This window comes from Argiope bruennichi, chromosome 9, assembly GCF_947563725.1.
Source record: "Argiope bruennichi chromosome 9, qqArgBrue1.1, whole genome shotgun sequence".
Classification (NCBI taxonomy): Eukaryota; Metazoa; Arthropoda; class Arachnida; order Araneae; family Araneidae; genus Argiope; species Argiope bruennichi.
The window spans coordinates 39282234-39307871 of NC_079159.1; the positions used below are offsets into that span (position 1 = coordinate 39282234).

The 25638-nt window shown below is 28.1% G+C and overlaps 1 protein-coding gene across 3 annotated transcripts in view; it reads right to left on the reverse strand.

The window, feature by feature from the left end:
• Positions 1-384: 384 nt before the first annotated feature.
• LOC129984801 (uncharacterized) overlaps positions 385-25638 on the reverse strand; it is a 43963-nt gene continuing 18709 nt past the window's right edge. For all 3 annotated transcript variants that reach the window (XM_056094759.1, XM_056094757.1, XM_056094758.1), the window contains exons 4-5: positions 25340-25488; positions 385-597 (exon numbers count right to left, since the gene is read on the reverse strand). In XM_056094759.1, the coding sequence (XP_055950734.1) occupies positions 434-597; positions 25340-25488 (313 nt within the window). In that variant the 3' untranslated portion in view covers positions 385-433. The remainder of the gene's footprint in view (positions 598-25339; positions 25489-25638) is intronic.

Genomic DNA, 25638 nt, shown 5'->3' on the forward strand with positions numbered 1-25638 from the left:
TGTCAGAATTGCAAAATAACTTAATTGTTACAATTTTAAAAATATATTTGTTTCAATTTTAAAATGATTTAAAAAGCAGTTTTGTGCAATAATATTTTCATAAGATACTAAGGAAAACGCTTAATTTTTGCTTAATTTAAAATAATTAAAATTAAATAAAACTTAATGCGCATTTCTGTACTCTGAAGTATATTTGGAACAAATTTAATAGCTCTAAACCAAACGGTCTATTCTGTAGAGCAGAGGCAGACAATCATAACACACACACACACACACACACACACGCATTTTACTTTACTGCTAGTAGAGATTATAAACAAAATAGAAATATTTTTTTATATTTTTCAAAATTTAAATCACTAAAATAATTGAAATATGCTTTAAACTATATTTTATTTTTATATTTTGTTCCACAACTGAATATATTTGTATTTTAGCACATGAGATGCTCCTTCGATAGGTCTTTAAATGGCGTTCCTCTTAGGTAAGGAGGTCGCTTACACACCATGCCTTTTAGATTTCTCAAAACTACATCATTGTGGGTAAAAGTGGAGTTCTTCAGCCATCGCAGGCGGCAATCACAGTACAGAGGAAAATCTGGAAATGAAATTGATTTAAGAATATGCTTAATAGTTAGTAAAAAAAAAAAAACAGTAATACAGAATCTCGTTGAGTAATTTGTAATTTTAACAATAATGAATAATTTTTGTTAAATTCCAAAAAATCGAATCATTTGTTGAGCATAAATATTTAATTTCAACTTAAATTAAAACAATATCTAACTAACTAGTTTGAGTTAATTAATTCAATTAAAATACTGTGGCAAGAAGTGTTAAATATAAGAAAAAGTAACTAATAAACTAGGATGTGTTTTGAAAAGCAAGAAATTGTATATTTTCTTTTAATCATAATTCCATTGAATTTATTTTATAAAAAGATAATTTTAGAATACCAACACAAGGCATTTATTTTACACTTATAAATGGAAATGTTTGTGTGTGTATTTGTGTGTCCATACAAATCTATCATAGATCCGTCACATTATTTACCATGAATTAGTACACAGGTATTCGAATTGGTGACTCACTATACTTCAAAAGCTTGAATTTTAAAACCTAATTTAGAAAATTTTCTTTTAAAATTTCATGTCTATTTGGAATTTTTTTTGCAATTATTTGTCCACAATACCTTTTCTAATTATTAAAGATAAAAATTAACTAGCCTTCGAAGGGAATAATCAGAAGTTACCGCAAATAAATTTGCTTTGCTCTTCTGACGTAATTCACAGAATGTAAAGTAATTTTTAAATGATCACCCTTCAAATATTAAAACTAGCATTAAATGTCCGCATTCGGATTTCTAGCTCCATCGTTTTACACATTCTTTTAGGGTTTTTTTTATATAAAATAAGAGCTGAAGATTCGGCGAGTTCAAAATTAGAACGATAAAAATAACTTTTTCATTCATTTTTAAATTCATTCATTTTGTACGTGAGATTTTCTTCACTTATCAACGAAAACAAAGCACATATCTATAGTGTGAAAGGCTAAACCTTCATTTATTTTCAAGGATCCAAATTATAAAATCAAAAAAAAATACTGTTATATAATTTAAATTCTAAAAGCATTGTTTCAGCTAATTTTCAAAATTCACTGCCCCTCTCATTCTTTTTTGTGGGTTTTCATTCCCAGTTATTTGTTTCAATTTTTGTCTCTGTTGTTCATTATTCACCAGCGAAATTATTATTGCGAAGAAAAATAAATTTTGTAATTCGTTTTCAGATCTTTATTTATATTATTGTAATTTCAATTTCTGTGATATTTTCAACATGTTATTCTCAAACTCACATGCAACTACCATACAGAATCTGCTAACCTCTAATAAAATGGACTGTATTCGGAATGTCTCTGTTGTAGAAGAAAAAATTTGAAATGTTACAAAATTTTTCTTCTACAAATACCGCCACTCAATTGTAATTACTCAGCGCATTTAATTGCTAGTGCAGCAGCTTTCTTGCTGTCTAATTCTCCAGTTTTTCTACGTGTCGGCGACTCCGACCACTCTCACACACCATCGCCTTTGACTATACACACACTTCTGACGATACACACGACTTCTGAGTGCCCGTCTTTTATAGTTCCGGGACGCGGGGCTAGAATCTTCTGACCAATCAGGGCGTATCTGAGTGTATCTCTGTTATTACTGGATGGATCATGAAACTTCTCGAACTTTCTGGTATTATCCATTTAGTCGCCAAACTCGCCAAATTCAATGCCAAGTCGCCAAATGGTCGCCAAGCTCAGCACGCCGTGCCGGATAGCAAAATTACAGATTTGTAACAATAGTAATATACTGAAAAATACATTATTGAAGACATAATGTATGATTTATTGATAAATTTTAATATTCGTTTTGTGGATGGAGTGTTTCTTAATAGATGTGTAATAAGGAAAAGCATCTCTTCCATTTATTTTATAACTTAAAAAATTAATAAAAGCACATTTTACGTGAGTATAATCTGTTACTTTTTCTTAAATATAATATTATACAAAAAGAGATTATTCTAATAGCCATAAATTTCGAGAATGTGATGAACGCTTATGCTTTATAACTTCAAAAATACCATTGTGTAGTTATATCCGTCTGTGAAACGATAAATCGAACACAAAAAGAAAAAATTATTCTAAAAACCAAAAATTTCAAGAATATGATAAACTTCTATGTTTCATAAATTCGAAAATATTTCTGTTTAATTATGCATGTATGTGAAACGATAAATCGAAAATGAGATGAGAAAAACCGAAATAGGATATTCCGAGGTAGAAAGAAACCATATTAATGTAGCAAACAACAAATGTATAATTCAATTCTGATAAAGGAGTGCACATATCAGTAGTGATAATATTAAATTCGTTAATATTTAATTAATTTCAAATAATACTTTACAGCGTATATTTTCATAAACTTCTGCTTGTTTTTAATATTCAGCATTTTTAGTGCCTTTTGCTTACTTAAATACTAATGCTTCCAAATTATATTGATTTCCACTCCCACCCAGGTGGGGAGATACTGAAAATATGGTGATTAGAAGTTGCCATATAAGTAAGCAGTTCATGATGGATACAAAATTAGTGTAGGAGTAAGTTACCTTCAGTTCAATGACGGATCGTAAGGAAAAAATGGACGCATAATTCACTCCATGATGAGTGCCCGACTAATTATCATGGTAATCTCACATTCAGATCATCTCTCGTACGTAGCTGGTAGAAGCTAGATCATTTATATTCATATTATTTTCCAAAAAATTCTTCATTCCCATATAATTATTCCTCTTTCTATTTTCAGACAATGTCTTCTCGTCCATTTTAAATCAAACAAGTCATTTATTAGGAACTATGAAAGAAAACGCTATGAAATGTTATTTCTAAACGAATATTTAAATAAGTAGGAAAATTCAATTGCAAAATCGATTAATTATATTCGATTTCATAAACTCTTAGATTATATCATCCGAAATCACGAGTTTTGAGTAGTTTAGACTATCCTTAAATTTCCTATATATCGAGAAGATAAATTCTTAATTTAATATTATTAATTGATTGATAATGTTTTTATACAATTAATACTTAACATTCAGAAATTTAGTAAAATGAGAATTTCAAGGGAAAGAACGCTTAGAACAACACATCCGAGAATAAAGACTTGAGTTTAGAATTTGGAATAGCATCTTGTTTACAAGACGAAAATTCTTTAGGGCATAAATTTCGAGAGGAGAAATGAGCAGAAATTATGAATATTTATTTCAAATATTAATTCAAAGATTTAATTTAATTTACAAGTAATTTAAAATCATTTCTCTGATAATATGTTTTCATCTTAATTGTAAAGCAATGATAAGTTTTAGAGATTAAATATATATATTTAGACGCACAAGCTAAATATTGTAGAAATGAGGAGAAAATTTCAGCATTAAAAAAGAAAAGGCCTTGAAACCATATCCTTTCTTAATTTAACAAAATAATTTATGAGAAATACTATTTTAAAACTAGCCAACTTTGGCAACAAGTTGGTTCAGCGAGAATAATTATTGTGTTTAATTTTGATTAAGTCTCTTAAGCATAACTTGATGCTCGCTATTTTCACAGCGAAATGTTTTTTAAGTCGTAACATTTTCAAGTATAATAAGATGTTTTATTATAAAAGCCTTACACCTGTTCTATTCATTATGTTCAGAAACCTTACTGATGGGATTGAGTACCATAATATCGGATAAATGTATATGGGTAATCCATTTCATATTGAATATTTTTATTTGTGACAATGAAATGTCAAAATTTTTATTGTGACAATGAAATGTAAATTCTGATTCAATAAATCTGCAAGAAAAGTTAACAGAATATTTCTTAGATTTAAATAATGAAAGATAATCACATTGTCACATTTGAGGAATCAACGAATTCACTTTGAATTTCATTGTAATAATGTAACCGATTATTTCAAATTTTGCAAAAAAACGTTTTAAATTGTTTTAACTGGCCATAATTCTGAATTCACGGAATTCCCATTGATATCATTAAAATACTATTTTTTTTAATTTTAAAATGGGTTCAAATAAGCTTCGTGCCATATAATTTTGGGGAGTTATTACTAACAAACCTTTCCATCTTTAACAATTAAATTTTTTTTTTAAATCACTTCTATTTAGACATTTCCGCCTTCCAAATATATATATGCCAAGTTTGATTGCTATAGGTCACACGATTGTCCTACAGATTCTCAATGTGTACTCATCTACGTTGTTCTTTTTACTAGAAATCATATATACACATTAGTCAATTACAGAGATTTTAAAATTTTCCCTTCTTTAAAGTTTCCAGGTATTAAAGTTTTTTTTTATCCTTCCTCTGAAAAAAATCTGAATTTAAAAAAAAAGGCATTTTATCTTTCAATATCTAAATAGAATACTTATTTCTAAATCTCCCATTTAAATTTCAAAAAATGGTGTTGACTCACTTAATCCCTAATTGCATTTACTTTTTTTGGCTTCCAAATTTATGTTGTACATGATAAATTACAGGACAAATGTTCTATTTCAGGATTTTTTCAATTTCTTTTTATTTTTAAAAAGAGACGATCGTGAAAGTTCTTTTCCTGTTTTTCATGAATACTAAAAGAAGGATAGTAAAAAAGACTTTTATGTTCCGACTTTGTTAGAAATTATTTCTTCCTCCAAAAAAAAAAAAAGGTGTTAAAGTTGGCGCAATCAGAAGGAAATGAAAAATTCAGTACATACAGAGTACATCCATTTAAGTTGGAAAGTATTTAAAAACCAAAATAAATGTACATAGAAATAATAAAAAATATATATAAATACATATAAAATATTTAATAATACAAAAACTAATAAAAAAAACATACATAAATGTAAACAAAATTTATAACTAAAGTAGACAACTACATTAGAAATTCAAATGTTGTCATTTTTAACATTTTTAATGTAATAACTACTTTTGCATAAAATATTATAATACACAAATTCTTCTTATAGTCTGAAGCTTCTTAAATTAAAATGACAATATCCGTTGAAACCTTTAATTTTTTTTAAAAAAAGCTGAGAGCTCTTTTTTTTTAAAAAAAAAAAAGAAATTAAATCGATACTGTCCTTTATATAATCTGCAAATCGTCTGCTTTTCAGTGGCATTTTAATATTCTGGATTTCTGCCAGCATTATTAATTAAATTGCTTAGTTATTAATTAAAAACTATCTTTCCCGCCAAAAAAAACTTCATTTCCCAACCACAACAAATAAGTAAGGCTTTAGTTTTTTTCCCCCACGCTAATGAGGTTAGGCTTAACATTTTTCGCCGCTTATTTCAAACGATAATGTTTATTTTCTTAATGTTTGGGCGCCTTTAAAATTAAGTTTTGTTAATTAATCGATCTTTCAGATTTATTCTGAAGAACTTTTGAATTAAAATAAAACACAATAAAGGAAATTAAAAATTTCTAATCTGCAACCCCAAATAGAAAAATTCACGCATTTGCGTTACCATAACTGGCATTGAAAATTCACGCATGCGCATTGTGTTCTGATGGTTGACAACTATTTTCAACGGATGTGGACTTGATTTAAATTATTTTAGGTTAGTTGTATGCTTTTGTAATTAAATTGTATTTATGTTAGTTATATATATTTCTGTATATGCTTATAGTTTTAAGTACATTGTTTTTTAACTAGTTTTTTTAACCTGTTTTCGACCGACTATTTTAAACGATTCTGTTCATTTTCATAGTGTTTGATGCATTTAAAATTAAGCATTTTTAATTAATCGATCTGCTCATGATGAATATGAGGAAAAAATTTTAACAAATTCTTGAGATATTACATAAATTAAGAAAGATATTCTTTAAATGCTCAGTGACTCTGTTTTCAGTAATCATATTATAAAAATGCTTTGTTTCAGTAAAAAATATTATTACATTAATTGCAAATAAATCATTTCCACTTTAAATTAAAGCATAAATTCTACGGGAACTAACAGAAAATTAGAGCGATACATATTACGTTATGACTGAATTCCTTTATAATATTATGGGTGAATTATATGACTATCAAAATTGGAAGTTTTAAAATATTTTGATGAAGAAGCTATAAAAGTAGGAATTACATAAAATATTTAATTATTAAAATATTAGCGAGCATTGAGATTGGCAAACCGGTTGGTCGAAAAAGGCAGCTAGTAAACAATCAAAATGCAAAGTTTAGTTGAATTTAGCTCAACTGTTAAAAGATATGAAATATATGAGTATGCGTAACGATGGTGACTTTTATTTGCATGGAGATGTGAATATAAATTTATAAACACGTATAATAAACACAATTTAAATATGAATGCACAATATACAAACTTCTTATAAAAAGGGTCAGGGAAAAAACCTATAAAAAAGTAAGAAAAATGAAAAAGACATAAAAGCAATACAAGCATATGAAATAACCTTATTCTGTTATACGATTTAGAGAAGAAGAAAATAAAAAGATGTATGTAATACAATATAGAAAAATAAAGAAAACTATATATGTAATGAAATTTAGAAAGTTGAAAAACTATGGTGGTATTATTAACTGAAAAATGGAAAGAAAAAAATGTGTCTGTGACTAGGTGTTTTATTAGAAATAGTTTGCATATAAAAGATACTAGGTGTTAAGAAATTAATACCACTATAAAACAATTTAATTAAAATTCATAAAAATTGCCTAATCTGATAATAAAAATTAGGACCTTCAATTTACTTTACACAAACATCAGTTGCCATAATTAATGCAAATTTCATATTAGATATTTTGCCCAAATTACCTGCCATTAGCCGGGTTATATTATTAATACCTTATAATTTCTTAGACAATTCGATATCCGTGTTCATTAATGTACTATGAGTGTGTAAAAATTTATGGCACATCTTGTAACATTCTTTAAGACACGCGTTAAATAGTTAATTAAACTATATCCTTCGATTATAAGAAGCAATTTTTTTTAATGTTAGCAATTCTTTTTGGGGTGGAGGAGAGGAAAAATAGTTTTCATTTCATTTACGAGTGTGGACTTTTTTCATCTCCATTAATACGGTTAAATAAAATGAATAATTAAGAGAAATAGGTATCTTTTACTAACTCTTCTCATACGGTGTTTTCCTTTTCTAATTTAAATTAATTCCCTGTATCACTCCGAAATCTCTATCGGTGTCTGTGCTATTAATAAAACTGAATGAGTATGTTTTGGCACAAACAGAACAATTTGTTAGACCTTGACTTATCAAATTTGGTACAGATATGCTTTGGAAAAAAAAAAGTTCAACTTTTTGAAATTCTAATTAAAAATAAAGGAAAATTTTACATTTTTGCTACCATATTTTCCGAAAACATTATAGAGCAAAATTGATTTTTGCATTATCTCAAAACTGAAAAATTCCTCTTTTCTATAATATCAATTTAATAACGTAATGTTTCTTATAATTATTATTAATTTTTAAATCTGTTTTTAAGTAGATTTGAAACAGTATTTTCGGTGATGCAATGAAATTCAAGGGATTCTTTGATTTCAGTGATGAAATGAATATATTTTAATTTTTGCTAAATGTATTTCAGCTTGGAATATTCTTCCACTATTGATAATTAAAATATAAAAATTAGAACTTTTTTTATCCTAAGATTAGGCGATTAATCCCTCAAATGTTGTTAATGGCATCGGAAAATCGAACTCGTGTTTTAGACGGGTTTTTTTCTGAACCTATAGAAACAAAAAATTCACATAAAACTGGACTTACAGTCACAATATCCCATACCAAATATGATACATTTAAATCACTGCATTTTTTAATGATCGTTTTTATATTGTTACGAGTCTGTGAGGCGGCTTTCCAGCATAGTCGGTCCCATAGGAGGTCTCAGAGATTGGCGACAAACTTGGCAACCATTTGGCGACTCTGGCGCCAAAATGGATTATACCCGAAACAGTGAGAATTTTCCCGATCCGTCCAGTAGGAACGGAGATACGCCTCGAACGTTCCTGATTGGTTGAGAGGTTTCTAGCCCCGCCCCCTGAGACCTATAAAAGGAGTGGCCCGCAGCTGCCGAGTAGTAGTGACCCAGTAGTGGTAAGTCGAGTGTTGAATTGAGTAGTCGGAAGCGACCGAGAAGAATGGTAGTGGACCAGTGGAGTCGTCGTAGTTGTGAACCGACGGTGAATTAAGTCGGGGACCAGTGGAGTCGAAGAGTAGTCGGAATCGACAGCAAGAACTGGCCTTCCAGAGATTAGCGGAGCAGCGACGGAGTCAAGTGAGTGCTGAATTAAGTTGTGCGCTACGGTTGGCATTAGAGTCTGTTGTCTGCACGTCTCGGCTGAAGATAATTGTGTGCTGTATATAGTTGTCGTCTTTGTGTTGTCCTGTGTGTCTTCGTGTAAATAAACATCGTTGTTTCATTTTCTACTGCCGCCTGCTGATTGAGTGTTCTCCACACCATATAACTCCCACTATCCAAACGAACCCCCGGAAATTTCGTAACAATATTTTTCTGAAAGTAGAGAACGACAGGCAGTCAACCATTAATTGAATTTGGCTCAAAATTTGTCAGGTATCTACACTATACATAATAAATATGTGCACCTAATTTTTATGCATTTAGCTCTCTTCATTTTGCAGTTATAGTGTTAACTTATATTCGACCAGCCAGATAGACGGACTTCCTATGAACAGATTTTACTCAAAATTGGATTTAAATATGCAAATTTGGTGTAAAGACCGTATACTGAATTTCAATTGTGTAGCTAAAAGCGCTTTTGAATCATCTTTGTTATAGACAGGCAGAAGAACATTTTCCAAAATTGCGTTTTTCGAACTCAGGGAGTGCTAAATTGCAAAGATTCGTCAAAATCTCGAGTTCGAATTTTTTGACGATTGTTATACTTTTTCTGTACTACGTACACGAGAAAGTAAAAATAGAATCATTCTGCAAATCGCTTCGATACGTTTTAAAGTGCTGCCAAAATTAGCTATAAAATATTATCAAATTTAAATATTATTTATTAGTTATTAAAAAATTTACCAAATAAAAACCATGTTGTTCCTCATTTCAATTTTTAAACACTTTTACTTATTTTGATATGTCTAGTGTTTATAATGAGAGTAATTTTTTTCATTTCTCGCTTGCTTATCGATATGCTAGAATCCACTACTTTTGCGTCCTATCGAAAATAACATAATATTTAATATTTTCGGAATAAGTAATCAATACATCCTTATTCTTTTTTAATTTTGATTGAATAGGATATATCGTATCGAATAAGAAAAATTATATTACAAGATATCGTAATATATATATATATATATATATATAAACAAAACTTCAAAATATGAGCCGATTATTTTGAAAATGGGGCGAGTCCATTTGTGAAAAAAATGGAGATAATGGTAGTTGTAGATAAAACTTGTTTTAAAGTTTTAAAAAAATCAGATTCTAATATTTTGGAGATGGATGTTTTAGCTCTTAACAATATTGATAATCTAATCATTTTGAAAGTGATGCAAGTCCATCTTAGATTGAAATTATTTTTGACCGAATATATTACGGCAAAATTTAGCTCCGGTTGCTGCATGGTGAAGGAAATGTGGCCGTTTGATATCGTGTCTGAAATCTAGGGTGCTTCTATCTATCTATCTTTGATAATGAAAATCGGTGGTTGTACAGTATTTCATAAATAACAAAAAGTATATCTTAATTTTGTGTTTCGATAATAGTATGTTTACTTCCGAAACCGATTGTTCAGTCCAGTGACAATGAAATAAATATCATTGATCACAAATTTTTGTTGACCAGACATTTAATTTTACCGAACGATGGTGATTTTGGAGTGGTAGAACTGGCAATCCGGAAAACCTGTTCCTTGTATATTCCCCAGGATTACTATAAAGTAATACGAAATTGTCGAAAACCTAATAAATGTTTAATACATGAAATGAAACGCGGATATTTATTCTCAAACCAACCTCTGGAGAAAGCGGTTTTAAAAAGAAATAAAAATACCAATGGAGAAACCGTGAATTGTTTAACTAATGTTGGATCAGATTTACAAGGGATGCACCATACAAAATGTTCTACAAAACTTACGAGATGCTGAATTTGAAATTATAGATACGCCACCACAACGAGGAAGACAAAGTAATTTCAGAAATATAAAATTATCTTTTATGTATGGAAAAAAGGAGATCTATTACATCTGAAAACTGTAAGGACGTGATGGATTTATTACCATATATATCTCCTGTTCATCGTAAACATTTTAAAATGTTAAATCCTGAATAAAATTCAATTTAATTATACCTACATATAAAATGAAAATGTATAATTTCATTGAAATTCTTAATAAAACTGAATTTTTTTTGTTATGTGATATTGTCGCAAAAAGGATGTTCTGTAAATAGTTAGCATGGCTAGGAGGTAAAGCACGAGCTTGAGAAGCACAAGGTCTGCAGTTCAAATCTCAGCAACGCGACATTACATTTAAGGTTGGACTTTAATTTAAATTTATTGTTATTCATTGGTTAACATAGTAATGCAATCGAAGCTTCTAGAACTTTCTATAAACTTCTACATAATTCCTAATTATTCTGTGAAGATATAAATTTGGTGTTCCATCAGCGGTGGGATCATTTTTCTTAACCTGCTTGTTAGATGTAGCTTAAAGCGAATAAACTTGATATTGTTTTACTTTGCGACTTGTTATTTTTTGCATCTTCGTGACAATATTTTCTACAAGAATATTCTTTGTTTTGTTTCACTTTTTATCAAATAAATAAATAATTATAAATTTTTGAACAGCATTTTTTTTTATTATTAAAAAAAAGACTGATGCAACTGAAATATTTCCCAATTAAATGAGCGTTTACAATAATTCATTCATTTTGAAAGTGAGGCAAGTCCATTTAATTATAATAAAACTCTTATTTTTTTAGTCAGCACTGTAAACACTATTTGATTATAAACTTACATTATCTGGTGCCACAAAATACAAAAAACATATCTATTAATACTTACCAATATTTTTAAATTTATTGAAAAGCAAACCTTTAAATATCTCGCAATAACAAAAAATGGACTTGCCCCATTTTCAAAATAAAAGGCTCATATATATGATAAAAGAATTGCTAACGTAGTAATTTGAGATAGTTAAAATTACAGTTATTAGATTAATCAGTCCACACTACTTGGCAAATAAAATAATTTTTTGAATTGTAATCTAAATGATTAAAAATAAAATAAATTTTAAAAGCTCTAATAATTTATTTTATTCATAAATAAGAATAATTAAATATATTAAATAGAAAATGATAAAATGCTTTAATGCACTTCCTTTAATATTTAAAATGATACAGAAAGTATATTTTCATAAACACAAATTTGGAAATAAAAGGGGTGAGGAGGTGAGGGGAGATATCATAAATATATTAAAGGATGAAGAAATTAAACACATTAGCGAAATTAAACTTCAATGAAAATCAAAAATAAAAAGGAAACACTTGAGTAATTGTTAAAAAATATATTTTTTTAGAAATGTAATTAATATTGCCATTCACTTAATGTATTTACATTAGAACTTTACAATTTCTGCTCTGATCTCCAGGTTTTTGATTTAAAAATCCTTTTTTACGTATTAGCTTATTAATAAAACAGAAAATTTTTTTGACATTTTTTTTATTCCGTTCTTTTGTACTTGCTCTTAGTATATATATATATATATATATATATATATATATACTAATATATTTAATAAAACAAATTCATACTGAAAAATAGTAAATTTGATACAAAATATTGCTACCAATAGATAAAGAAAAAAATTTCATTTACAGCGAAAGATGGCAACAAAAGGCCTTCTAAAGTCACGTTTGACTAGCATTAAAATCACTTTCGCTGAGTTCTAAGAGGTTCTTCGAGATTTCCAAATAATCCGCTTCTCGAAGAGTAGTTTGTGCATCGAGCGGAATTTTTCTTGTTGCTGAACGCTGCCGAGGAAAAATTTGATAACCGTATTAACTTCTGTTCTATAAAATAAAGTATATGAGGTATCGCCTGATATTTTCAAGAAATTATTTTCTTTTTCAGCCTTTTTGTTCTTTTTCTTTTTAATGAAAGTTGAAGAACAACAATAGGAAGATTTCATAACTTTTTTGTGGAGCAATTTTTAGTGGTTTTTGCGATTTTATTTCATTGAATAGGTTTTTTTGTTTTGTGTTTTAATTCTATGCTGAAAACTGCAAAGAAGACTATTTTCTAAATATTGTCAGAAATATCTGGCATTGAATATCTTTTCAATGCCAGATATTTCTGACTTTCAATGCCAGATGCATATGCCAAGAAGGAAAGTATAATAAACCACTAAAATGAAATATTTCTTATGAAAAAATATCTGTGAGCTGTGGTCTTTATTATTATTATTATTTTGATACTTATTTTTACTTGTCTTAAAAATGTGTAACATTTTGCGAAAATAGTTTTATACCAATGTTCCGAGCCTAATGTTTATCAGGAATTAAAACTTCCGTAAAGTTTTATCATCAAATGTTCCATTTTAATCGCTTATGCACCTTTCTTTCCATTATGCACATTTCTTCGTTACTAGAAAGATGTTTCTTTTCTATTTGATAAAGTACCAAGGTCAAGGGGACGTGCGTCTCATGAAAGAGCCTTACCATTAGAATTCTGCAATAGTATTTCCGAGATTTTTAAATTGAGTTTATTCTTATTGCTAGAAAGAATTCGAGGACTATATGAATTTTTATACAAAAATATAAAATTCAAATGACATCGTTTGTCATTTCCAAGAAATATTGTTTTTTTACCAGTTTGTAATTATTTATTGTTATTTACCGATTAGCAAATTTCATAACTTTTTTATCTTTATTTTCTTTATCTATACTTATCACAAAGGTGTGTGTGTGTGTGTGTGTGTGTGTGTGTGTGTGTGTGTGTGTGTGTGTGTGTGTGTGTGTGTGTGTGTGTGTGTGTGTGTGTGTGTGTGTGTGTGTGTGTGTGTGTGTGTGTGTGTGTGTGTGTGTGTGTGTGTGTGTGTGTGTGTGGCAAATTGACACATACATATTAGGAGAATTGAAATTGCAGGTCGAAGCAACTTTTTTGAAATTTTAATTAGGATTTTAAATAACTAAAAATTATGTGAAGTTTTAGCGTTTCCCCAGAGTGACTTCCGAAAATATGATTCTTAATGAAAAATGATTAGTTCTCAATGATGAAATGATAAAAATTATTTCTATATCATCTCAAAAAAATTATCTTTTCATTGATACCAGTGTTTTAACTGGCATCATTGAAAAGATAACAATAAATTCCTAAAAGACTTTTAATGAATTAAAAAAAAATATTTAATACATATTTCCGAATAATTTATTCCCACGAAATAAAAAATAAAATTTAACCTGCGCGAGCACGTTACTCACGCAGAAGAAAAATTAGCTTTTATCAACATGTTGCCATTACATTGACAAAAGCTCGAATTAAAAGATAATTTTTACCGTTAAGTTAAACCTATCAAGGCATAATTTTCGATATATATCTGTATGAAATGTGATATTTTCTAAATATAAATAAAAGCTAGGGAAAGATTTCTTTTTAAAATATTTATATTATTAATTCAGTAATTCGGCTTCATTTAAAGCGAAAATAGTTTAATATATACAGGATATCCACTCTAATTAGATCCCAATGCCCAATTTCAAAAACTTTAGTAATAGGCAATAGGCATCTAATAAAAAAAATGATCTTAATGGAGAAAATAATTGTATTTTATGCAATTCGAATCAATAAATATTCTGATGAATTATGATTTTTAAATTTTTAACAGATCCTATATCCCGTGAGTCATACTTAATAAAAACTTTTGAATAATTTTTTATATTAAAAAAAGTTCAACTTTTTTGAAATTTAAACTAGGTGTGTTATGAAAATTTTATTATCTCTATTATATCAAGACATGCGATTTTAAACTTTTAAAATGCACGTCTTAAAGTAATTATGTCAATCAATTTCTCCAAGACTCATTGACCTGATAAAGTGATAAAATTGTGGATTTTCCTAAAGTAATGAATAATGAAAATTTTGCTTGTTCTGAAATAATGATACTCAGAACTGCTTTATGATTGGTTGGATATGATTCCAAAATATTGAAACGTTAGATTGCCAAGATTATTTTACTGAATATCATTCACATAGTAGAAGGACTGTATAAAATTTAATCCTTACTACTGTTTTCAGAAGTATATTTATTGCCTAAAATAAAATAAATTAATAATAATAAATTTATGGCCTAAAATAAAATAAAATATTATTAAAATACTACATTTAAATTCTTCTGAAAGTAAAATTGAATTACATGAATAATCACAGATAATAATTGAATAATTCTTTGAGACATTCAAAATTTATTAAAAATATTCTGTAGTACATAGAAAAAATTGAATCTAAATGATTATATATTTTTTTTTGTATCTTAGATTTTTAAATAACATATTTGATTCCAGTAAAAAGTTAATGTATTTATTGAAGTTTTATTGCTTTGCTTTCAATTTCATGTTCAAAATTTACAGGAACTGACATAAAATGAGAACAAAGTACAATGAACAGAACCTCGTAGGGCTCCTATAATAGTATGAATTATATGAATACCAAAATTTAAAAAATTTTGCTGAAGAAGCTATTAAAAAACCAAGTTACATAAAATATTTAATTGAAAGTTTTAATGAAAAATAATCTTAGCAAACCAGCTGGTCTCCAAAGGCGTCTAATTAAAGAATAAATTTAACACCTTTATGGAACACTTTTTAAAGAATAGACTTTCGGCAGAGAAATTTCATCCAAAATACAGCATATATATATATACTTTTGAAGTAACTATATTGGAATTAACAGATCCTGCCTAAGCTTCCCGATTATTTGTCATGGCATGTCATCATCATGAAAATGGAGGTAACAGCCCTGCAGCTCTAATATTCATATCGGAAAGCAAGAAATTATTACCATACCGAAAACTTCTCATTTCCATATTTAAATGTTTTTCTTGTGACCGAATCCGGGTTTGAAGAAACGATTTTTTATGTACCTTTATTAGATAAAAACAATATTCTGAATTGCATCTGTTTGTACTGCTGCGTTTTCGAGTTGTTATTTTCACAAAAAAATAGTAGGATAAAATTCCTTTGGGGGGCGGGGTTAAATTGATCAAAAACTCGAGATCCATCAGTACCTCAAGGACAACTTTACAGACACACACACACATATATATATTTGCATTCATTACATACAAGAAACAAACTTAACTATAAACGGAATGATTTTCATTCACGTTATTCTAAAACATTTGAGTAAATTTTTTAAAAGTGACTTGAATATCCTTTTTACCATTCAAATCAACTGAACTCTTAATAGCCTTCATTATTGTACAGTAAATCATAAACGTACAAGGTTGAATTGATAAAAGGAAGGTGAAATGGAAATATGAGCAGAAAAAAAAATAGAAGTAGTAGTTAAATCTTGATAGATTAGAACAAACTGATTAATTGCCATTAAAGACTTGTTTTATCGTAAGGAAATTTTACATCGATGTATATTAAAATATAAATACATCAAACTTATTAAAGAGACTCTTTTAAGCTAAATTTATTGCTGAAAAAAATCGGAAATATTATTTTTAAATATTTAGCCTTTGTTATTTTTAATTATCCATTATTATCATGAAATACTCATTTGGAATAAAACTGAGTTTCTTGTTTCATAATTTTATTCGAATGACAACTTTCTGGAATAATTTTATACACAAATGGCTAATTTCTATCAAAGTTTTGTTTAAATTAAAATTTAATTTTTATTTAATTAAATTTAATAAATAAATTAATTAAAATTTAATTTTTTTTATTTAAATTAAATTAGATTTTTAGCTTCTAAAGGAAGCAGAAATTTCAAATGGAAATTCAGATTTATTTAAATTATAATTGGTATTCTTTTTATAAATTAAATGGAATTTTCTTAAAAATTAAGACATTTTAAACTCTAAAATATATTTAAATCTGAAAAAGCATAATTTTGATATGAACCATACTTACCTTCCCCCCTCCACTCTACAGAACTCATATGAACTCTATAATTATTCACTTTAATTAATAATGTGCATTCCAATTTTCTTGAATTTGCATATAAGTATTTATTTTGAGATGAAGGGATTTCAAAAAATAAATAACTGCGCCTTTTTTGCTGATTTTAAAATGAACCATCCCCTTTATAAAACAGAAAAGTGCTGTTACTGCTATCTTACTCTATTGCATATGAAGATAAATATTTTGCAAACATTGCATAATACGCAGACAAAGGGCTTCAATTCGGGGTTTCAAAGATATATTTGATATGCTGCACTGGAAACTTCAAAAAATTGATAGACAGTAGTCTCAAAATGTTAGATAACTTTATGGCGGGTTACATCAAACATGTGCATCAAACACGATTCTAAAATGAACACAGAAAGACGCATACTATATATCTCAAAGCTATGAGTTTGGATTTAATATGTAATGAAGGTAAGGTCAAATATCTGTAGTTTATATCAGTCTCATATTCATATGGACTTATATCTAGAATTTCGAAATGTTACAATATTCTGTTGCATATAGAATGAAACATGATACAATAGTAATCATTCTCTGGAAGGTCATCTAATTTAAGAGTCTTTATATATATTATAATATATTTTATAGCTTTTATATAAAGATCAAAGATAAATAATGATCAATAATTTTTAAAGAAAATTTTAGACAAATGTGAATTCCTTTTAATTTTTAAAGTTATAATCAATCATAATAATCAAATTCTGTATATTTATATTAACATGCATATATTTATAAAACATATAAAAGATTATCTATATATCTACTTAATTTCCAAAAATAAATGTTTTTAGTCAAATATTTTGTTAACCTCGTAAATTCATTTAAATATCTCTTTTCGGTAACTATATTCATTTATAATATAATATATTAATAAAAGCTTGATAATGTATCGCAATCTATTATGTTATTTTAAATATGTAGATAATTAGATAGTAATTTTAAATATGTAGATATTTAAAATACTTTCCAAAACAAATCAACCAATCCCCCATTCCAAACCCTAATCCAATTTCGTCATTTTTATTTCATAAGAAAGCTCCTGGTCCTTAGATATGAAATTAATTGGAACTCTCTCCATTTATTTTTACCATCGTATGGAATCTCAAAAACATTACTTCACTGTATATTCTCTATGGGAAAAAAAAAACAACGACAATTTTTCAGTTCCTACTATTGTACCGATTTCGCCAGTTTTTGTTTCACATAAAAGCTTATGATCCCTAGATATGTCATCAATGATCACCGAATTTCCCACAATTCACGAGAAATACTACAAAATAAATCTTAACACACCCTCCAGTCCCAGCAGCTAGATCGATTACGCCACTTTATATGCATTGTGAACCAATCAGAATATTTTATGTTTATTCCTCAAGGATAATTTAAAATACTACCTTCCTTTGCTGAGACAAGATAAAGTTAATTAAAGTTGGTTGACATTACTGAATTAATTTTATTCATAGAGTAGATGAAATGCTGATGTTATTTGTATTATCTGAATTTCATTTTTTCAAACATATCAACTTATATATAAACATTCTTTCTCTAAGGTCATTAATTTTGTGAAAAAAATACTCTTAAAACTTTTAACTAAAAAGCATTGAATTTCATTATATGCGTATTTGTAAGTTATAAATAGGCTTATTAATGTAGATTTTATATAAAACAGCATTTACAATTGTATGTAACTATTTTTCTATCAAGACACTAGTTAAAAACTAACAATTCAAACAACGTATTTATAGATATGTAAATTTTTCATTTTTACTATTTAGATGTGATACTCAGATAGGCTTTGCCTTTTTTATAATATTTTTCATAATTTTAGAAATTGCATCATCATCCTTGGAAATATAGAAAAATGATATTTTTTGGGAAATTTCTTTCAAAATGGTTTCCGAAGCGAAAACATATTGCTTAAAAGATAGATTTTTTTTAAAAATCTAAAACCAGTGAAGTAAAATGTATTTGTTTTATGCTAAATATTTTTGATCTCTTAGAATTTTCACTTTCAAAACTGCTCAGCCTATCAATAAAGAATAAATTGCAATTTAAAATCTAATCTTTATTTTCCTCAGAAGTATTAAAAATATGAATGTAATGAAAATTTAAAGTCAGGCAAAAATTTGTTGCCTATCTCTAGACAAATTTTGAACACAAATCATTTTTATATTAAAAGATTTTCTGTAGTTGTATTTATGCCCCATTTTAAGGCAACACTAGAGCTACACCTGGGAAAGCACCCCTTTCTCCAAACTTCCACACCAGTGGCAGAACGTTTGGTCCCAACGAATTTAACATATACCACACTCGACCACTTACATGTCGGTTCCTCGGTGAAATCGGGTCTCGAACCTAAAACCCTCTGGTTCCGAAGCTGAGACCTTACCACAAGGCCACCGCGGGCCGCTACGTTATCTGAACAGAATTAATTAGCTACTCATGGCCAAATTTAAAAACAAAACAATAGTAAGTTTGGAAATATTTATGTCCCCATGTACAACAAATTAAATGAAAAACGAAATTAATTATTAATTAAAGAATATTTAAATCATTTTTCAATATATTTCATTTACATTTTCCATTTCAATCGCAATTAACTCTTTAAGAATAAGAATAGATCATTAAACTATTTAAAAGAAAGTTTAATCTCCTCTTGTTGAATGGTTTTAATCTGCATTTAGCAGCTTAAGAATCGGAAATCTTTTTCCTTAAACTTTCTTCTGAATTCTTTAATCTTTTAAATCACCAATAAGAAGAATACGTTATTTAAAAAAAAAAAAAAATTTAATGGCTTATTATTGCACGTAAGCAATTAAAGGTTGTAAAAATAAATCCGCGATCTATAAAAATCTTTAAAACAGAAGGTTTTTTTAAAAGATTTTTAGGAAAAATATAAATAATGATTCCTTTTTTTTTTTTTTTTTTTTTTTTACTATGCCTTTATAACGAAGTAAATTCTTTTAAATCCCTTAAAGACCTTGCATTGCTATTGAATGTCTAGAAGTAAAAGAAGTCAATTCCTTAATAGGAGCTAAAAACATTCTTCAGAAACCGTTTTAACTATAAAAGTACAATAAAAGGATTAAACTTAATCCTCTGCTTTTATTATTTTTATTTCATTATCGTTCAGATTTATTGCTTCTCTAGAGATATTTATAAATCCAAGAAAAGATGATTTTGAAAAATGCAAAAGTAACAAATAAAAACGCCACTTAGTTTGCTCACAATTTAAATATGTATTATAATAACTTTCTTCAATTTATTTCAGAAAGCTTTATTTTTTTTTTTTTTTACTTTCAAAAATACAAAATATGCAATTGCAGAAAATATCGTAAGATGACTAAGCGACAAGTCATCGCATACATACATTTTTTATTGTAATGGGCTTCTATGTATTACAACTATTTTTTATTTTTTAGTGCATAATTTCATATTCTTTACTTGATAATATATCTTTTTATGTTAATACTTACATTATTTACTATTACTTTACTTACTACATAAAATCTTATAATACGACTTGAATTTATATAAATTTGTAGAAATTCATAATTTAAAATCGCATTTCTTTGTAAAGGGTGTCCCAAAATTAACCCAAGATTTGAATTTACTACCATTTGTGTTGTAAAGTGTTGACAGCCCGATTAAAAAAACATTTGACAGATGATAGTTTAGGGTTTGTAAAATGGAGTATTACACGATACAACAAAGTGTTCACACAAGATTTGAATTAAATAAAAAAATACATTTTTTTCCTTTACATTGTTATAATTTTGTTGAACCATAAAGTACACATGATTGGTTTATGTATGGAATAAAACATAGGGCAAATGTCTTCCACGGCTTTGGTGGTACATACGCTCTCTTTAATCAAAATTTTCCATGACCATTTTGCATAAATGTGGCTAAATTTCATTGATGCAGCGTTCAATTTCCTCCTTCAATGGCGGCGTCCTTGTGGGCTTGTTGGTATAGACTTTTGCCTTCAAATTACCCCATAAAAAGAAATCCGATGGTGTTGAATCACATGATCCAGGGGACCATTTCTCAAATTTCGAATTGTGGCCGACAAACTTTCATTATTTTTGAAATATAATTCAACAATGAAAACACGTTGTTCTATCTGTAATTCGCCATTTTTACTAATCCTAAACCATCAGCTGTCAAATGGGTTTTTAATAGAGCTGCCAACACTTTACAGTACGAATGATGGCAAATTTAAATCTTGAAGTAAATTTAGGACACCCTTTATTTTTTAAGTTTTTCTGTCACATTTTATGGCATATCTATTAAATTACTTATTTGGCTTCAGTTTTAAGAAATACTCCGACATAATTTATGTTTATTCTAAATTTTCCCCCAATTTTACTTCTGGCAATAAGAATTTTTTTCAAAGAAATCCATTATTGCTGAATAAAAGTCAATTTTTCTGGAAATGGTATTCATCATAACAATAAGAAATCTTTAGAGACTTGCATTGTCCGCTGAATTTTATCTATTAGCCCTAAAGTATTTTATTATCTAAAGAGACGCTTTGCATTTAACGTTCAGAAGTTTAATTTTGATGGTTATAAAGATTAAGCGAATATTTATATTCCTCTAAAGTTAACTATACAATGCTTTATCATTTCTTGTACTATTTCCAGACTATCCATGTATTGTACAGCAATTATAATAGTTATTCAAACTTATATTCTAAGTCAATAAAACCTACCCCTTTACATTGTAATTCAGTATCAGTGAAAAATTTGAAAAACATTAATGGCTAATCAATATATCTAATGAAAAATATCTAAGGAAAGATTGCCAAGTTATAGACAAGTTAATTATGTAATAGACAAATTTATTACATAGATAATGCGGAAATATAGCTACATCGGTAAACAAATACCAGAAAAATTTATTTTTAGATGCCATGTTAAATTAATGGGAGATTTATGAAATTGTCGATTAATATTTATGACATATGTAACATAAATGCTCAGAGAAGTCCGTAATGCAAGGAAAAGTTAAAAACATTATCATTCCTTTGATAGACGAATGCACAAATTTCAACTTTTGTTTCGGCGTTAAACAACGCAGCCATTTAGATGTTGTATTAATTTAATTGTAAGTTACGAAAACAACTAATATCTCTCATTTGCATATTGAAAACATCACAAATTAAATCCTAGAATAAATATTGTATCTTTAAAATCGTACGCATAAAAATGTTTATATATATAAGCCATAAAATCTTTAATCTAGAATTTTACTTTGCATTTACGAAATTTCGTGTTTTTATAAGAGAATTTAAACGTGTGATAAACAGATAATGTTCGAAAATCCATATAAGTTATTTGCAATGTTTAACACAAGATCAGATGGTTTCCAGTAATATTTTACTCCTCCATTAAATAGCTAAACGAAGCACTTTGATTGATTGATATGTGATGAAAATGGGAGTTTTAATAATAAAAACTGTTATCTTCTAATGCCAAAAGAGCATACTCAATAATTATCAAAAGATTTCAAAAATTGTTGAAGTATCAGATACTATTTATTAGAAACAGCGTTTTGAATAAAGGCTTTAACTGGTAAAAATGATTCAAGATTTAAATTTTTTGCACAAAAATTGGACCTTTGAATTGCGCATTTGAAACAAAAACAAGATAATGAGCTTAATGTTATTTTAAATATTGCAAAATTGACAACGAATATTAGTGTGTAAATCAAACAGAGTCGACATAATAATCATCCGGGTTAAAGGACGTGCAATTATGGTATCTTATTTTTCAGCTAAGAAGTAAGAGATAGCATGGCAGAAGAAACGCCAACAAATTCTTGATATATCAATTTTGAAAAATTTGACTCGGTTTTTGAAGACTCAATTTTTGAAGAACTTGTTTTTCCTGATTTAAAAAAATTAAAATATATACATATTTTACAGCATTTTTCATAAAATTATTCTCGGCAGTAATCATATGCCTTAATCTAGTTATTATACATTTTAATCTTTATGTGCTTTAAGAATTTATTTATAAAAAGTTTAAATGGTGCATTTTTCTTTTGATGGTTTTTTTCTTTGATGCTATGGAATGACGTTTTAATAGAATGCATTCATGAACGATGCACGCAGAATCTCCTAAATGTAGCGATGCCTTTTGCATCTTCACTCTAAATTCAAATAAGCGTATTACTTGCAATCACATTATACTAAAAGAATTAATCTCTGAAAAGACAAATATCTCATTGGAGCATTTTTAGAATTTCACATTATACATTTACTCAGAATATTGTTTTGATATCATTCTGAAAAAAAATATTAAACATATCGTTAGGGAAATTTTATTCCGAAAATCAAAGATGTGATGTAGTTAGTATATATTGAAACAACCCAATAAATTCAACAATAAATAACAAAGCTTTAGTGCTGGTGTCCTGGAATAGGGGTAGCGCGTCTTCCCCGTGATCTGGGCGTCCCGGGTTCGAGTCCCGGTTTGGGCATGGTTGTTCTATTTGTGAGATGTGTGAATGAGCCCTTATGTAAAAAGGGGTTGTGCAAGCGAATGAGTGATGCCTGAGTAGCAAAGTCGTACTCTTGGCCCTAGTTGGCTCTACTATAAAAACAAGAGACGCTCCCCATCAGGCTTAAATCGCTGTCTTCGTAGTAGCGGGCTTGTCCGTGGCAAGTGCCATAAGAAACAACAAAGTTTTATTTTGCAAAAAAAAAAAAAAAGCATAGGGCTTGCAAAAAAAGCAGCATACAAGCAAGAAATCTGCATTTAGCAAACTATGTAATACTGGTTTTCTAAAATCACATTAAATATCTTCCATAATGTACCGAAATAAAATAACAAATTATGAAATATGGTCGTATAGAAATTAAATAAATATTTATTGTTAACTAATCCCATATATCACAATCCTATTAAAAATGTAAATGTTCAGTTTATCTTTCTGCTGAATTTCATGTAATTAAACTTTACAGTTTTGCGTCTTGTAAATAGTATAGATATTAAGCCTAATCCTTCTTCGGCTTTTAATAGTGAAAGAAAATCACGCGATTTAATATTGGATGAAAAAATGAAAGCGGTTTAAATATGAGGACAACAATGTAATCTACTGTTGGAAACCGGGCAGAAAAAATATTTTGAAAAAAAATTGCTGGAATTCAGCAAATATTCGCACGACTTTTAATAGTCGCTCGAATGTTTAAACTAATATAATTAGAAAGACATTTTTTTTTTAATTTTGAAACAGTGTAAAATTTATTTTTGTGCTCAAATATTTTTAGAAATTTGTGCGGTAAAACAACAAAATCAAGCTTCATTTTTTAATTATTTAAAATTTTAATTAAAATTTCGAAAAATCGCTCCGGGGTGCGCATTGCCATCCTCCAAGCTGCACATGTACAATTTGGTAGTTGTAGGTCCAACGGTTTGGCCTGTAGAGCGCTAACACATATATACATTCATTTTTATTAGTAGTATAAATATAAATATAGATAATTAAAAATTTTAATGAAATTGGGAAGATTTAGTCCATTTTAAGTATTTAAAATAATTTGCATAGTATTTAACGATGAATTTTACAAATCATTACAGCTAATTTCCCCAATTATCATAAGGTATAATTATAGTCTTTTATGTATAATTAATGTACATGTTAAGTGGACAAATGCATTTACTGAGAAAAAGAATAAAATCTAGAGCATGTCATGGAAATAAAAAACGATTGTAATAAACTTGACTCTGCTCACATTCCCTGACTTATCAAAATAGACTCGTCTGATATCCCATGATGCTTGGTTCTCAACTGCATTCTTCTGAATACCAGGAAATAACAAACGAGAATAAGAATGACCTCAATATTACCATCTTATCATGCTAATCTGTGTAAAGCAGAATGCCATGTTTCAAATTGAAATCGGCTTATTTCATGCACAAATACATAGAAAAAAAGAAAAATCTGATATAGCTAGTCCTGGAATTTTCAGATAAATAATTTCACAAATTAAAGAAATGCAAATCTTTTGATATAAATAATGAGTTCGGGTTGAAAACCCAAACCCTTAGACCGACTATTTAAAAAAGCTTCGAAAAATGTGTCGTAACTTTCATGCACTCATTGTCAATATTTAATAAAGTCATTGGAAAGTAATTTTCATAAGCCTTGGTGAGCCTTAACAATATTTGTATCAGAATCGCTTCTAATATCATGAAAAAGTAAAAGTTAAAATCCATAGAAATTTCGCCATGAGCTTACAGTAAATAAAAATATCGGTTTGAATTTTAGAAGATTTATCCGAGTGTTTATTTGGAGTTATCTTATGCATTATTCATGTAAATAAAAAGAAATATTAGCTATTTGATAAAATAATTCAAAGTTAGTAAATGGAAATAATGACATGCTGGATGACTTCAGTTAGTTTTAAATTTTCTAATCTTTTCGCAAAATTTTATAAGATGTATATATATTTATATGATTCTTATTGAATACGAAATTTATGTATTCTTCATATGGATTTCGCTACTCCTTATATACATACTGAAAACCTTGAGCGTTATATTTTATGTATATTAACGTTTTTGGAAATAAATACTCTATTAAATAAAACAGAAAAAATCATTACCCGACAGTCCTTGCACTAAAGTTCTACCAATGACACTGCTGAAAGTTGCTTCAGGAAGAACGCGCAGAGGATTTCCAGCCAATGAAATTGTTTGCAGAGATGGCATTTCAGTGAACAGGTCTGCCTCTAACGACTGCAACTGGTTGCTCCTGAAAATCAAATTGATATTAGCCTTCAGAAATTTAGAATTTTCGTCAATTTTTCTAATTAATTCAAGAAAGTATTGCTAATAATTATAATTAAAATATGATTCTGATGAAGACTTTATACGAAAGTAATATGAATAATTAAATTCCATC